The sequence below is a fragment of the Acomys minous genome (genome assembly GCF_964271855.1).
Source record: "Acomys minous genome assembly, chromosome: 16".
NCBI classification, from domain to species: Eukaryota; Metazoa; Chordata; class Mammalia; order Rodentia; family Muridae; genus Acomys; species Acomys minous.
The window spans coordinates 60502484-60518210 of NC_140498.1; the positions used below are offsets into that span (position 1 = coordinate 60502484).

Here is a 15727-nt window from a genome sequence, read left to right on the forward strand (position 1 = left end):
GCTGTCTGTGTACCATAAGGGCCAGGCCGTTGAGAGCAAGTAAAGAGAGCTCCAAGCCAAAGGTTGTTTGCTATAGCTCCTTAGAGGCCTCCTCAGGATGCAGGACTGTGGGTGTTAGAGCCTGCACAAAGCTTGGCACAGCTCTGTTCTCGGTGTTCCAGTTAAGTCAGGCAGGAGTAGAGTGGGTTGATAGATTTCCAAGCCCAAAGCAGGTTAAGTGTCCTACAGTCCTTTTTGAGAATATAGGGCTCTGCCTATCTGCTTAGTATTCCATATGGGCTAGGTAAGTAACCAGCTGGGGAGATTCAAGCTTGAAACTGCTCGTGTCTTACGAACCTTCTTGACATGGCAACAAATGTGTGTCTTGGCTCACACCAGACTCAGCTTGGCTTATCTCCTCTGTATCCCAGATGGGCCCAGCTGGGAAGCAGGTGAAGCACTGAAGGGGACCAGAGCTCATAGCTTCTGGGGTGATCAACAGGCCTTCTTGAGATGACAGTGCTCTGTTTTCTACTCTGTACCCCAGTTGGGCTAGGCCAGCAAGTTGCTGGCTCGTGAAGAGATATCAGAGCACAAAGCTGCTCATGGAATAGCAGCTAATGTGGAGTATGGCCTGCATAGGTCATTCCTGTGACAGTCTCGTCTGTGACTCATCTGGGATAGGCCTGTAAGCAACTGGGCATCTGAGATAGATCAGATACCAAAGGGGCTTGGATGCCCCACAGCTAGTCAGAATCAGTGTGTGATCTATGTCACCATCTTGGATCACCCCATAAGATTACTTTTTAAGATTACTGATTATTTCATTGTAACTGTATATTACAGTCTGCCTGTAAAAATAAATAAATAAATAAATGCTGGCACAGAAAGTACCTTGCTTGTTATACTCTGTTAATATGTAACAAGTTATTTAGTTACAAATGTACATAGATTCCTGGAAAAAACTTGTTTTTCATGTATGTTTTCATCCATAGTATGTAAAATGTTTGAGCATGTGAAGGTATTGGAGAACATGTTTCTATTACATATACTCGTTGTAACTAGTCAGTTAGAGAAACATAGAATGTAACCACTTTGTGATTTTTTTTAATTGCTTAGAACATCTTGCTGGGATACATAAGCTGTAGGAGAAATAATAAGGTTGTTGGAATTCCATCTTCTGAGTTTTTTTCCCCATTAACGAAATATGTGTATGTATACTTTTGTCCATTTGAATAATGCTCGCTGGTTTGCAACTGGATCTTTGGAGTTGTTCCATCCATTAACATATTTTTATTTGTGTATATGCCTTGTAAGTTTGTTGCAATATATTTCTATTCTCACAATACATAAATGTATTTATGTGTGTATGTACGTATGTAAAATTTGTAAAGTAAGAGAAGTTTTAAAGAAGAAGCTTGTTGGAATCTACCTGTTGGAGTCTGCCTTAATTCATCAAGTGCAAGCATGTGTATGTGTGTGCATGGTTCTTTTCTCTCCTTTTGCTTTCTTTTTTAGATGCTTTGTCACTAACAGTGGAAAATTCCCTCTGGAAGCCATCATCCCTAGCCATCACATGCCACCATCAATGAAAGGTCCCTCTAGGAGCCATCAGCCCTAGACATTGCTTAAATGATAGCTGTAAGCACCCACCTGGAACCCATCAGCACCAGCTCACCTTGAGCAATTTAATTCTGGCCTCCCAGTTTGCCACTTTCAGTGGAAGCCATCTCTGGTAACAATCAGTTATGGCCTTGAAAGCTGCCCTCAGAGAAAGGATGCAGGGACCCTAGACAGTTGCTGGATCTATGCCCTGACTCAGTTTTCCCAGTTGATGTCTAAGCTGGTCTTACTAGTTCCTTAACATAACTCAATGTACCTCAGGCTCACAATTGCTCTTTAATGCTTCTAGTGATGCCAGCCATCTTGTGTCTAACACAGGTTGTGAAAGTAGCTACCAAGGATCCCTCCACTACCACCCAATGCCATGACTGAGAGAGTTCAGCCTACCTAGATGCATCAAAGTTTCATTTCCTCCAATCGTGAGCACTCTTTTACTTAATGGACTCAGGTTTTTCTCTTTTCATTTCACTTTTTAATGATTTTATCTATTACATATTTGTATTATTTCTGCTTTAATTATTTAAACTACTTATTCGCTTTACTTCTTGACCATAGCCCAATCTCTCCTCTCTCCATGGACCCATACTCCCTCTCTGTTTCCCCATTTCCCATTCCATACTCCCCAGACAAGGCAAATCCCCCACCCAACACAGCATATGAAGCCATATCATAATTGAGAGCATTTCTTCACCTATGGCCAGGCAAGGCAGCCCTGACTGGGGAAAGTGACATAAAAAGCAGGCAACAGGGACCATGTCAGAGCCAGCCTCACTAGGTTACCTCTTATTAAAATGCTAGTTTTACTTACTTTTTTCTTTCACTGCCTTACGCAGGAATCTGTACTCATTTTGTTAATATACAAGCTTAGAGAAACACTTTTCCTCTTGCTATTAATTCTTACATTTTTATAAAAGTTTATTTATTGTTTATTAATTTATTTTATGTTTCTATGTTTGTGTGTGTGTCACATCTATGCCTGTACCTGCAGAAGCAAGAGCAGTTCAGAGATCCACTAGAACCTGTGTAACATACTATAGTAACCCAAAGCATGTCCAATGTGATGTCAGTCATGATCTTCCACAAGAGTGGGGAGTAATCATAAGGCCAGAGTCATTTATCAAGCCCCCAGAATAGGTTTATTTATCTTTATTTCATGTATTTGATTGTTTAACTTTTTGTATATGTGTGAATGCCACATGTGTGCCTGGTGCCCACAGATGACAGAAATATAACTTATCATCTGTAGGAACTGAGAACTGATGCCAAATTTCCTTCAAAGGGGGGTCGGTGTGGCTAAATGCCTGGCCATCAGTCCATCTCCCAAATGGACACTTTATACTAGGAATGTATGTAAACAAGATTTTTTTTTACAATTTTTAAGTAATACAAAATTGATTAATTGCAAAATAAAAGCATGTGAAGATCATATTTACCTATATGATGAACCTCTTTGTGACTCTTCTGTATCACCATGTTCCCCTAAAGAGAAATATCATAAACACTTATGTATTCACCAGTAATTGGAAAAAAGCAAGTTGCACTTGAATTTATAAATACACTTCAAGAAAAAAAATTTCTTAAAAACAAGTCAATATCTGATAATTCAGGAGTGAGTCCATGATGTTCCTGAGTTGTCCGTTCTCACTCACACAAGCTTAACATGTCAAAGGAGAAGCCAGGGCTTAAGACATATATTGTCCTAAATTTAATAAAGAGTTTCTGAGAAAAATGGTCTAACTATACTCATCAGTCTCTTCCTATTGTTTAGCTGGAAATGGAAAAACCATCAATACATGTTGATCTTATACTTTGCCATTGAGGAGATCAATAAGGACTCACACCTGCTTCCCAATGTGACCTTGGGTTTCCACCTCTACAATGCTTTTATTTCTAACAGAAAGACCTTGGAGGGGCCTCTGATGTGGCTGTCTGGAAGGAGTGAGTATATCTGTAACTACAACTGCAAAACTCAACACAAAGCTCTAGGAGTTCTTTCAGGAACCATGCCTGAATTTTCTGCTGCAATTGGAACACTTTTGGAGTTCTACAAAGTCCCACAAGTAAGTTAGGAAAGTATTTTTGTCCACAATCACATAGCTACATGACCCAAATAAAACAGATATGGGGTTTATATTTACTGTAGGCAGATTGAAAATAACAGTGAATGAGTTATTTTGATATAGCAAGAGTATGATGAGAAGCATGAGCAGTAAAGTATCTGAATTTCTAACAGATCACTAGTATTAATTATGATTCCATCTCCAAACACCGGAAAATATACTGGAGATTCTCAGGCTACATTTGCTCATAAGTCAAAGTTTACAATACAGCTATGTAACTAAACAAGATAGCATGTAAACATGTCATAATTCATACAGGCTGATGATTCCTACTACATAGTAACTCACACTCTCTGTTTTTGCTTCTTTAGGTCACATATGGACCTTTTGATACTGTGCTAAGTGACAAAGGTACATTCCCATCCCTTTATCAGATGTCTCCTAAAGACAGAGCTGTAACCCAAGCTGTCATCTCTTTACTGCTACACTTTGGCTGGAAGTGGGTGGGGCTTCTTGTGGCTGATGATCTGAAAGGAAAGGAGTTCCTTTCTCAGCTTAAAGCTGAGATGACTTCAGAAGATATCTGTGTGGCTTTTACACATATAATCCCAGTTAATTGGAAATTGTGGGGAAAATATGGTCTTGGTATTTTGAACATGAACCAACATACACAAGTAAATGTAGCAATATTCTATGGTGATATAAATGACCTTCTAATGTTCCTTATTGCAAATAATGTACCTCTAACAAAAAAGATAGTATGGATCATGGCAAAGCAACACTTTACATATTTAGAAACTATAGTCTATAAAAAAAGTGATTGGATTAACTTTTTCAGTGGAAGCTTTTTATTTTCAAAGAAGAAAATGATCCCTGGCCTCAAGAACTTTCTTGAGGCTCTTACACCATCCCAGTACCCAGGAGATTTATATTTCTTTAAATTCTGGGTTGACAATTTTTATTGTTCTCCTCCTGATTTGCTATGTGGAAATCATACACTCTGTCCATCAAACATGTCCCTAAAGAGTATGTATGAAAAACATGAAATGATGACAGTTTCTGAGCCCAGTTATTCCATATGGAATGCAGTGTATGCAATGGCCCATGCCTTACATAAAATGCTGTTGCACAAAACAGAACTGGGCTCTCATGAAGACACAAACAATGGCCAGCTTCTCCCATGGCAGGTAAGCCTCCCTCATAAGCAAGGGAAGCATCAGGAGGTTAAAATATTACTATGTAATTTACTGTGGTCAAGGAAATACACATCTTTATCTCATAATTAAAAGTAAAAATTAATATGGAAAAGGGTTCTATCACAGTGTATGTGTATATATCTGTAATTATCTTACATGATTTGGGGACTAAATGCAGATTTGAAGACATTACATTTGAATGAATTTCAACAATAATTTTCCTAGTGTGGTGAAATGTTTTAAGATATAAATGTAAATAATGCCAAAATATAGAAAATTCAACAATCAAAATTTACAATTTTCATGTAATATGTCCATTGCCAAAAGATATACACATATTGAATACATCCAAAGCTGCCATTTCATATAAATGCAATCTATTTAATGGCATGAGACCTTAGCAAGAATCCTTTTGAAAAATAAGTAGCCTGTTCTAGAGTCATAAGTGACTGAAAAGTAATTGGTTTTACAAATTTTTTATTCTTAATTAGGTAAAATGCAGGTAAGACCAAGGCTGTGCTTCCATTATTACATGTTGAAACACTGACAGTGCACATGAGCCTTGGCCATATTTCCATGTATTAATAATAAGTGGATATGTTTGGGGTTTAAACAATAAGATATAGACCGAAGATTCATTTACAGCTATGAGCCTTCATGGCTACTTTCAAATAGGGTGTCATCAAGAAGATTGATGAACAGGTCAATTGAGCTTTTAAGTTAATCAAAGATAGGTGAATAAAAATAAATTTTGAATGTAGAATGTAATATATAATTTTGAGTATGATGAAGAACAATAATATTTTACATAGACATTGATGCAATTTTTGAATATGGCTTTCTGTAGATGATATATTAGGTTAGTTAGTGTGTACCTTGTATAAATAACTGAGTACATAAGCAGCAGGTCCTTATAACAGCAATTGTTAATTAGGTAAAACAACAGAAGGTAATAATTCAACAGAAGTTGAATTATTAAGCCATTGTATTAAGTTAGGTGTGTAATTAAAGGATGCTGAAGGGATGACTCAGCAATTAAGAGCATTTTCAGAGGACATGAGTTAGGTTGTAAACACACACCCATGATGGCACACAGTTGTCTTTAACTCCAGTTACCAGGAGCATGGCTTACATATCTGCCCTATTCATTTATAAGTCATGGACTTGGTACACACACACACACACACACACACACACACACACACACACACACACACACCATACATTTAGGCAAAAAAAAAAAACAAATTAAAAATAACACAAATCTAGAGGCCAAAGATTTCTCAGCGGTTAGAAGCACTTGTTGGTCTTGAGGAATCCCAGGGTCTGGTCCTGGTACAAAATATTGCAAGTCTCTGTAACTGGTGGATATGCATTCTTCTCACATTCACAGGCAGGGGGCATATGTGTAGTGTACATACATACATGTATGAAGAACACTCTTTTTAAAAAATAAAATAAGTTAATCTAAAACATAAAGTAATATTTTTAAAACTTGAGTTAAGTCACAGAAAACTTAGACAAAATTTTCTTACTTATGATTCATATCAAAGTTGAAAGTCAAATGTGACCCAAAATAGATCAAGTAGCGAAGAGGGGCCCTGTGATCCTCGTTTCAGTTTCCTTAAGTAAAACTGACACATAATTTTGTGCACGTTTAATATACATTTTTTCATGATTTTCACAGTTTGTATAAACTCCTTTTAATATTATCACGTCAAGGAACTCTCTATATCTCCATGTCTAGCTGTCTACCTAAATAAAATGTTCCCATATGTTCATTTTGTGGCATAAAATGGGCACACCTTACTACATATGAATTTCAGAAATAATGGTGTTTATATTTGTACTCAAATTTTACACTAAAAATATATAAATTTTCTAATTGGAAACTGTTTTCTGGTGCTGGGGAAAGAAACAGAACCTTTTTCCAACTAAGAACGTGCTCCACACTATGCTAGGTTCCATCCCTTTGACAACGTGTTTACTTGTGTTCAGTAATTCTTGCATTACTATCATGGGGGGAAAAATGTTTATTTCACTAAATGAGCTGGAGAGACATCTAAACAATGTACACATCTTCAAGAAGAAACCCATGTTAGAGAGAGAGAAAAAAAATAAATTTCTTTTAGAGATTATCAACCGGTAATTTGCATGAACTACTCCTGTCCAAATGTTGTCCCTCTGCAGCTTCGCCCCTTTCTGAGGACAATCCAAGTTAAAAATGCTGCTGGAGAAGAAATAAGCTTTGATAAAGATAAGAGTATTACGGAAATATATGATATACAGAACTTGATGGAATATACTAAGCATCCCTCATTACCAGTTAAAGTGGGAGAGTTTGTCTTTAAAAGTCCACAAGATCAAGGATTTTTCATCAGTGAAGTTCTGATTAAATGGCCAAGCAACTTTAATCAGGTCTGGAAATTTTCAATATTTAGTATGTAGAGAAATTTTTTTGTAAAGGATTATGAAAATTGATTGTGTGATATATCTTTGGAGTTTTAAAATAATTGTTACATATTAAGATTTTAGGTTATTGTGATTTTATGCTCATGCATGTGAGCATATATATGCTTATCTTCTTCTGTTGCTCTCGATTTCATTTTTAAACAGGATATCTCTCTGAAACCCTTCCTTTCAGATTTTGCTGTACCCAGTTGATAGCATTACTTAGCCTCTATCCCTGTCTTCATTATTGAAAACTTCGGCCTTCAAACATGTTTTTGCCTATGCCCAAATTTTGTTTCCATCCATCCAGCATGATCAAATTCAGATTTTCATTCTTCTTTGGCAAACATGTTAAATATTAAATCACCTCCTTAGTTGTGATTAATGACTTTAAATTAGAAATAAATCATTAGAATTATGTTAATTGAATGTTAATGTGTGTGTTCATTAATGCTGCAGTGGAAAGATGAATGTGTGTTCATGGTTATATATAGGTGTATGTGTGTGTGTGTGTGTGTGTGTGTGTGTGTTCTTATCTGTATACATACACATGTACACAAACATATATTTATATATTCACAGATTTACATTATACATGCCAGCTGAAGTTAAGTGCATCCTTCCATTAACAAAATTCACAGTCAAGTATATCAATATTTTATTACTTTTTGAGTTAGCATAAACAAGAAAAATTATGCAATTTCTATAACAAAAATATATGAGCTCCTTAATGTATGACTTAAGAACTAAACTGAAATTTCTCTGTGAGAGCAACATGGATTCTTAACTGATGAGCTAACCCCCCAGCCCCACTTTCCTGTTAATCTGTAGATATGTATGAGACAGAAGCTGAGTCCAAATCAATGCGGAAAAAGGTCTAAGGAAAGATAGAAATATGCCTGTCCTATACAATTACTAAAATATGACAAGTTGTGCTAGAAATTTGGTAGTTAATGTGATCAACTAAGAATGCAGATGTTGAAAATCCTAAGAGAAGACATCACTAATGTTTGAAAGAAAAAGCATAGAAGTATTCTTAGCATTGGTAGGGAAGGTTGAAAGTCACATTAATGTTTCATAACTCAGTGTCTATAGAATGTCAACATTGATGGTATCAGGAGAAGCTGTGATCATGCATCCAAAATATCTTTCCTGAGCAAATTGACCTTCCTCCTACAGCTGAATCATTTTTGGTGTTACTCTATGATGGTTAATATAAAGGGAGAAATGGATGAGGCAAGGGTAACTAGGTTTCAGGGTGACAGTCCAACTGTTCCTCTTCCATAATTCACAAATAGAAGGAGTTCTGGATTTCTGCCTCATAGCAGAGAATATATAGACACTCTACACATTTCACAAAGGTTAGACAGATGTGAGCCTCAGTTTGATCATCATAAAGGAATGCTGAACATTTAGCATTGGGAAGTATGCTAACTTCAACTGCATTCAGCACTCCCATATAGAAACCACACTGTTCCATAGGATATGTGCATTTACGTTGATTAGCTTAAAATATTTCAAACTACTGTTCAATATTATGATCAGTTTTTCTTTGTTGCCCTCAGACTCCTCAATCTGTTTGTACACCGAGCTGTGGTCTAGGACTCCGGAAAGTTCTACAAGAAGAAAGACCTGTGTGCTGTTTTTCTTGTGTCTTATGTCCAGAGGGGCACATTTCCAACCAGACAGGTTAAAAAAATATTACCATTACTCTAACTGCTTCAGAATGTGGGAGAAAACTAAGAAGTAACTTTGTTATTGTCATAATGCAGTGCTGTTCTCCATGTCTCCTTCACTCATCCCCATATCCATTAGTAATCACTGCAGATGCCATGCAATGAGTTAAGATTTGAGTTTATGTTGTCACGCTATTGTGATGTCTGCATCCTCCTTCCAAAACATGACTTTTGTCACATGGAATTGCCATTTCAAATCTTGCAGTAATAGTATAGGCTCCCCATTAAATGTGAGATCTTCAATTTTCCAGGACCACTTTGTATGTTGAATAAACAAGGCTGGAGATTCTTCCCTGAAATTAAGCCGAGGTTGTCATTTAGAGTATAGACAACAGTAGGAAATATAAGTCTTTATAAATGAATATATGGATCCCTATAGATCTTTGTGGTCCACCATGAGAAAACATATACAAGTAATATTATATGGACTGAGCATGTTGTATTTATGAATACAAACACACACACACACACACACACACACACACACACACACACACACACACACATACAAATACCATTTAATGAAAAGAGGTCATGAATTTTGTGTCAAGTATATGGTAGGTCCAGGAGAAGGTTTAGAGAGAACAACAAAAATAGGAATAATGAGATAAATGTGTTATAATTTAAAAATTAAAAAATTACAAAGAATAAAAAAGAAGGAAAATAGAACATTCTAATAATGATGACAATTTACTATTTAAGTACTATCTTCAAAAAGTACAACCCCTTGCCAAGCAGTGGTGGATCATGCCTTTAATCCCAGCACTTGGGTGGCAGAGGCAGGCGAAGCTCTGTGAGTTCAAGGTTAGCCTGGTCTACAAAGCAATTCCAGGACAGTCAAGGCTACACAGAGAATCCTCAAAAAACAAGAACAAAAACAAAGAAAAAACCAAAAAAGGCCAACACTTAACTGTATAGCAAAAAACCAAAACAAAACAAACAAAAAAAACCCAACTCCATTGTAAACAATGAAACATTGAAAAATTAATTAAATATTTTTATTTTCTAAGAACTATTGTTATGGTACATTAAATTCCTTGCAAAAATTATATAATATTGTCATCACTTTAAGGGAATGAACCTTTATTTCCACTTACAAAGAATAAGTAACAGATATCTACAGGTAAAAATAAGATCTTAAAAATATAACCATTATTTTTCATTGTGTATCTTATCTGCTTCCTGTCTTCATATCCCCCTCCATCTCTGTGTGTATGTTTGTGTGTGTTCCATATGGACATGAGAGGACATTATTGTAAATCTGTTTAAGGCTGTGCACATATTCTGCTCTCGAGGATACACAAGACATTCCAATTAGTGTGAAGTGATCAAATACCAGGCAAAAGAGTCAGAGACAGACCCTGGTCTTGCTGTTAGGTGTCCCACATGAAAACCCAGCTGAACAACTGCTACATATGTGTAGCAAGCCCAGATGAATCCTATTCATAGTCTCTTATTGGTGTTCACTCTCTATGAGCCTGTGCCTGGGGCATCCTGGGGGACCTTCCTGAGAATGAAGAAAAGAGTCAGCAGGCCTTCGCTAACAGAGAGGTCCTCAGAGATGATAAGGGGTCAGCAGGGGAGAGAATGGACCAAGCACAATGGTCAGGGGAATCTCACAAATGACCACTAACAATTAACCCTTTCTGTGGCCATGAGTTTATAGACGTCAGGCTGTTTCTGTGCCTCTGACTGAGTAGCAACTAGGTTTTTTTTTACTTATTCAAGTTTCACAACAAAGACCAGCTAATCATTATACAAGTGGTAGAGAGCAGGTGTTTGATTTTTCATTGCACATGCAGGGTTACAAATTTATTTCAAATTATAAAATACAAACAGGACAGACATTGTTATTATTACTACTCCTATAATTCTAATTTAAAATTCTAATTAATATCTCCTCCAAGAAAAACACATTTAGTATATGACATCCAAACCTAAGGCTGGCAGGGTTAGCACTATAAGAGCACTCTAAACTCAAAATAACATAACTTGTCTTTTTATGAATATCCAATGCTAATAACTAACTGCTTTTACTATATGTGTCATCACCTATAGTATACATAGGGAAAGTTTACTTTAGTCAAGCTATCTTTCTTACTGAGATTTATTCCTTCAGTAGTGTATATTGTCTGACTTCCCACTTTAAGGTGCATTTTCTGAGAGGTCTAAGCCTATACTAAAAGAAAATATTAAAGCTAAAACCTAAACCTAAAATTAGAACAGTTTCCAGGTTTATTCCTGAATTAATAATAAAAGACAGAGTGTCCTGAACTGAATCAAAGGATGTCAAAGAGTATAAAAGTTTGTTTTGAACTTCTGCAGTTGAGAATATTCCTGATTTATCTGATCTTACAGCTGCAATTTGTTGATGCAAGGGTTGTATATTTATTGTCAAATGATTATTTCCTAGTCCAAAAAGATGAGATCTAACTTGTTCCCACCATACCTTAGGAGAATTATACAGAAGTGGATTAACAAATATCAACTTAAACTGTGAGTATTCAAAAATAAAAACCAACCAACCAATAAAGAAAACCCTAAAAGTGCTTATGATGGTGAAATCAGTGATGTGTATTTTGATACGCCTATGTGAACAAAACACATTGTACACATATTTAGAATCTCAAAGAATGAATAAAAATAAATAATTTTTAAATTCACTTTGTGGATTGCTTGATAGATTTACTTTATCTGTATATGAGTGATATGGATTTCACTTCAACTGCCTTACAAAAACAAGATTAAACTTGTGAGCAGAAGGCTTATTATTAAGTAAATAAGATGAATGAGGGAAATGGGATTTATAAAAGTTTCATATTTTTGGCACTATCAAGAAGTAGAATATTTCTTCCTCCCCAAGTTTTGTTTTGTGTGTGTGTGTGTGTGTTCGTCTTTTTTGGCAAACGACATTGATAATTAGTCTTCATGATTTGAATGTGGAATGAGTAAATAATTGTGCAAACTGAAATTTTGACTCACTTCCTACCCACAGATCAGAAGGAGTGCATCCCTTGCCAAAGTCAAGAGTACCCTAATTCTGAGAGAAACTGTTGTCTGCCCAAGTCAATTATCTTCCTGTCCTTCGAGGATCCTCTGGGCATGGCTCTGGCCTGCACAGCTCTGTGCTTCTGTGTCATCACAGCCATAGTGTTGGGGATCTTTCTCAAGCACCAAGACTCATCCATTGTCAAGGCCAACAACAGAACTCTCAGCTACATCCTGCTCATCTCCATCCTCCTCTGCTTCCTCTGTCCCTTTCTCTTCATTGGCCGCCCAAACAAGGCCTCCTGTATACTGCAACAAATTACATTTGCACTTGTGTTCACGCTGGCTCTTTCCACTGTTTTGGCCAAAACTATAACTGTAATTATGGCTTTTAGGGTCACGAAACCAGGAAGGACAATGAGAAGGTTGTTTGCCTCAGGCATCTATAACTCTGTCATCCCCATCTGTCTCCTGATCCAACTTATTCTCTCTGGAGTCTGGCTGGGAACTTCACCTCCCTATATTGACACAGATGCACACTCAGAACATGCTCATGTCATCCTTTTATGCAACAAGGGCTCAGTTACTGCTTTCTACTGTGTTCTAGGATACTTAGGGACCCTGGCCTTGGGGAGTTACACTGTGGCTTTCCTGGTGAGGAATCTCCCTGACACTTTCAATGAAGCCAAGTTCCTGACATTCAGCATGCTGCTGTTCATGAGTGTTTGGGTCACCTTCCTCCCTGTCTACCACAGCACCAAGGGCAAAGCCATGGTGGCCGTGGAGGTCTTCTCCATCTTGTCTTCCAGTGCAGGGCTGCTAGGGTGCATCTTTTTCCCAAAGTGCTACGTTATTTTCTTAAGACCTGATAAAATCTCATTGAGATGTTTAAAAACAAAAGGCATCATATAAGAAAATGACCACTTGATGAGTTAAGTCTCTGAAATAAACCCGTTATAATACTGAAATTGAAATATTTACCTACTTTTCAGTAATTTTACAGAAATACATATGTCAGCAAAAATAAGTGCCCTTTGCTCATAGACTCAGACATACTATCTCAAAACAGAACCTACTGCTGAAACACGTGTTTGTAAGTTATTCATGATATATATTAATTTTAGACAATATAAATAACCACAATTTAGGTACAGGATACTGAGGTAAATAATACATGAACAAAACACTTGTTCTCTTTGTTGTTCTTTAGTATAATGGGCTTTCTGTGGTATGGGATATTCTCCTATGGAATTATGGGTAGAACTGGATCTCTGGAAAGGGATTTTAAACAAGTTGAGCATTACTGTTATCAGTGTGAAGAATTCTCCAAATGATAAAAATAAATCTACCTTATGACCCAGATGTCCTATTTATTGACATGTGCTGAAGTGACTAACCATCCACTCCAGAGATACTTCTCTAGTCCTTGTCTTTGCTTATTCTACTCAACAGCTAAATGCCCTTCATTGGATAAGCTTATTTAAAACTGGCATTTGCATAAATAGATGAAATTAGAATAAATTATATTGATTTGTTAACCCAGATCCCAAAAGACAAATATTACTAATTTTCTCTACTCTAAGATATCTAGCTCCAAATATTCATATGTGAATATTCAACCTGGACTAGCTGTAGAAAATAGCAGACATTGTGAGGATGCAATACAATGCCAGGGTGCAATTGATCTGTTTGGGATAGTGAATGGGACGTGCACTAAATACGAAGGTGGATTAATATAAAAGAGTGAAGTGGCTGAAACTACAGTCAATGTGTGTGAAAGAGTGTTAAGCAATCATTTTATGAATTATCTACCCATCAATACCTATACTGGTCAATTATATGGATAACACAGAAATGTAGATTAAATGGTCCACACACAATGATCACTTTAATAAGCCAGAATAATGGCTACCTAAATATTCTCATAACCGCAGTGTGTAAGTATAGACCATAGCTTACTAAATAAGCTTTCTTTGCAGCAAGGATCATGGCAGAAAAACGAGCAATCACAGGCAGAACTTTGGAAAACAGTCAACTCTGATGCATCTACAAAACAATTCCTACATCTAAAGCTCTGAGAATAATGCACATTTTGGGGCAAAAGGGTTGCAAAAGGTAGAGGATCAGACTTTACTCTCAAAGTGTGTATCCTAATAATGTCGGATGTTACAAACCATAAGACTTACCAATATATTTGCACATACATAAAATGAAGAAGGTAATGTTATTACACATACTGAAGTGGTCCATGAAGAAGCCATAGGTTTCAAACTGAAACAAAATTCTACAGAGAGCTAGTAAAGGCTGAGAGTGGGAGAAATAGTTTTTTCCAGGAAAGAGTCTAACAATCATTTAGTTGTTAAACACCAAACAGTCATCCCTGAAAACATACACACAAGTACCATTATAAGACTGATCAGTTTATATTAGGGAATATACATGCAGATAATATCTATTAATGAAAAAAGACCAGTAATTTGAAAGAGATACAGAAGAGGGGTTTGGGGGGAAGGAAATGAAAACACATAATATGATATAATCATATTATGGTCTCAAAAAAAAGAGAACTAAATAGTAGTCATGTTCTTAAAATGAATTATTATTCTGCATTATAATAAATGAAATTCACTTATAAATGGATGTAACCAGACAAATTCATGCTATTTGAAGTAATTCAGACACAGAAAGACAAACCTTGCATATTCTGTCTTCTGAAGGTCCTAATTCCAAATTTTAGTACGTATGTACTCAGATGTGAATCCGTGTCTTGCAGTAATTGCAAAAACCAGTACTGTAAAAAAGTTACCATATCCAGGTCTAAAATGGAGTTGTTGTCAGAGCAGTAGGAAGTAGGCAGCTATAAGGGATTTGAAAAAGGAAATGGAAAAACCTGATGAGGTGATATTAATTAAGAACTAGAGAGTTAGAAAAATATAGCAGAAATTATATCTGGAAAAATAAAAAAAATCATACTAGAATGTATCTACCTAAAATATTTCTAATACTTGCAAGTGTGAGTATAAAAATAAATTTTAGTTTAAATGAAATTTTGCCATCTGTGATGACAATGGTCCTGCCATCTGCCTGCAACTCCAACACCAGGCATTACAAGTCCACTTTTGAGTTACTGGTAAGAGTTGTCTAAGAGACTCTTCCAACATTTTATGCTATTGATATTGACCTTTTTTCCTGAAGGTGGAAGGCATATTCCCTCTTGCTGACGACAACAAGCTCTTCAGACACAAGCCCAGAGACATTTTAGATGAAACTGACTTGAGCACACCCACCCTGGGGATTAGCATTCATCTACCAGAAGGTGCCATTTAAGCTTCCAAAAGGAGGAAATCAAGCAACAGTTCCATCTTCATTTGATGCCTATGAACAAACAACAATAATCAGCATCACATGATAACTCTAAGAAGTAGTGGCACACATACCTTGGCCATAACGCACCAGCAGATTTCCTAGCATCATCCCAATTATTTGTCCTTACACTCGTAGATAAGTGTGGCTTTCATCCTGCATTAGGCACCTTCACTCTGTAATTGAGAAAGAAGTAGTAGAAACACTGTAAGAGACAGAGGATCAGGGCCTTTGAATAAGAATTCATTTCCTAGTAATATATATTTATACCCAAAGATGTGTGTCTGTGTGTGTGTGTGTCTGTGTGTATGTGTGTCTGTCTCTGTGTGTG

At 36.5% G+C, this 15727-nt stretch overlaps 1 protein-coding gene across 1 annotated transcript; it reads left to right on the plus strand.

Annotated features, from left to right (window-relative positions):
- Positions 1-608: 608 nt before the first annotated feature.
- On the plus strand, positions 609-15360 carry LOC311586297 (vomeronasal type-2 receptor 116-like; the record flags this gene model as incomplete). The annotated part of the gene is made up of 7 exons (XM_084762267.1): positions 609-667; positions 3371-3662; positions 4034-4849; positions 7049-7276; positions 8875-8998; positions 12041-12882; positions 15229-15360. 7 exons carry the CDS (start codon positions 609-611, stop codon positions 15358-15360), a joined length of 2493 nt encoding a protein of 830 aa, XP_084618393.1.
- Between the last annotated feature and the right edge of the window lie 367 nt (positions 15361-15727).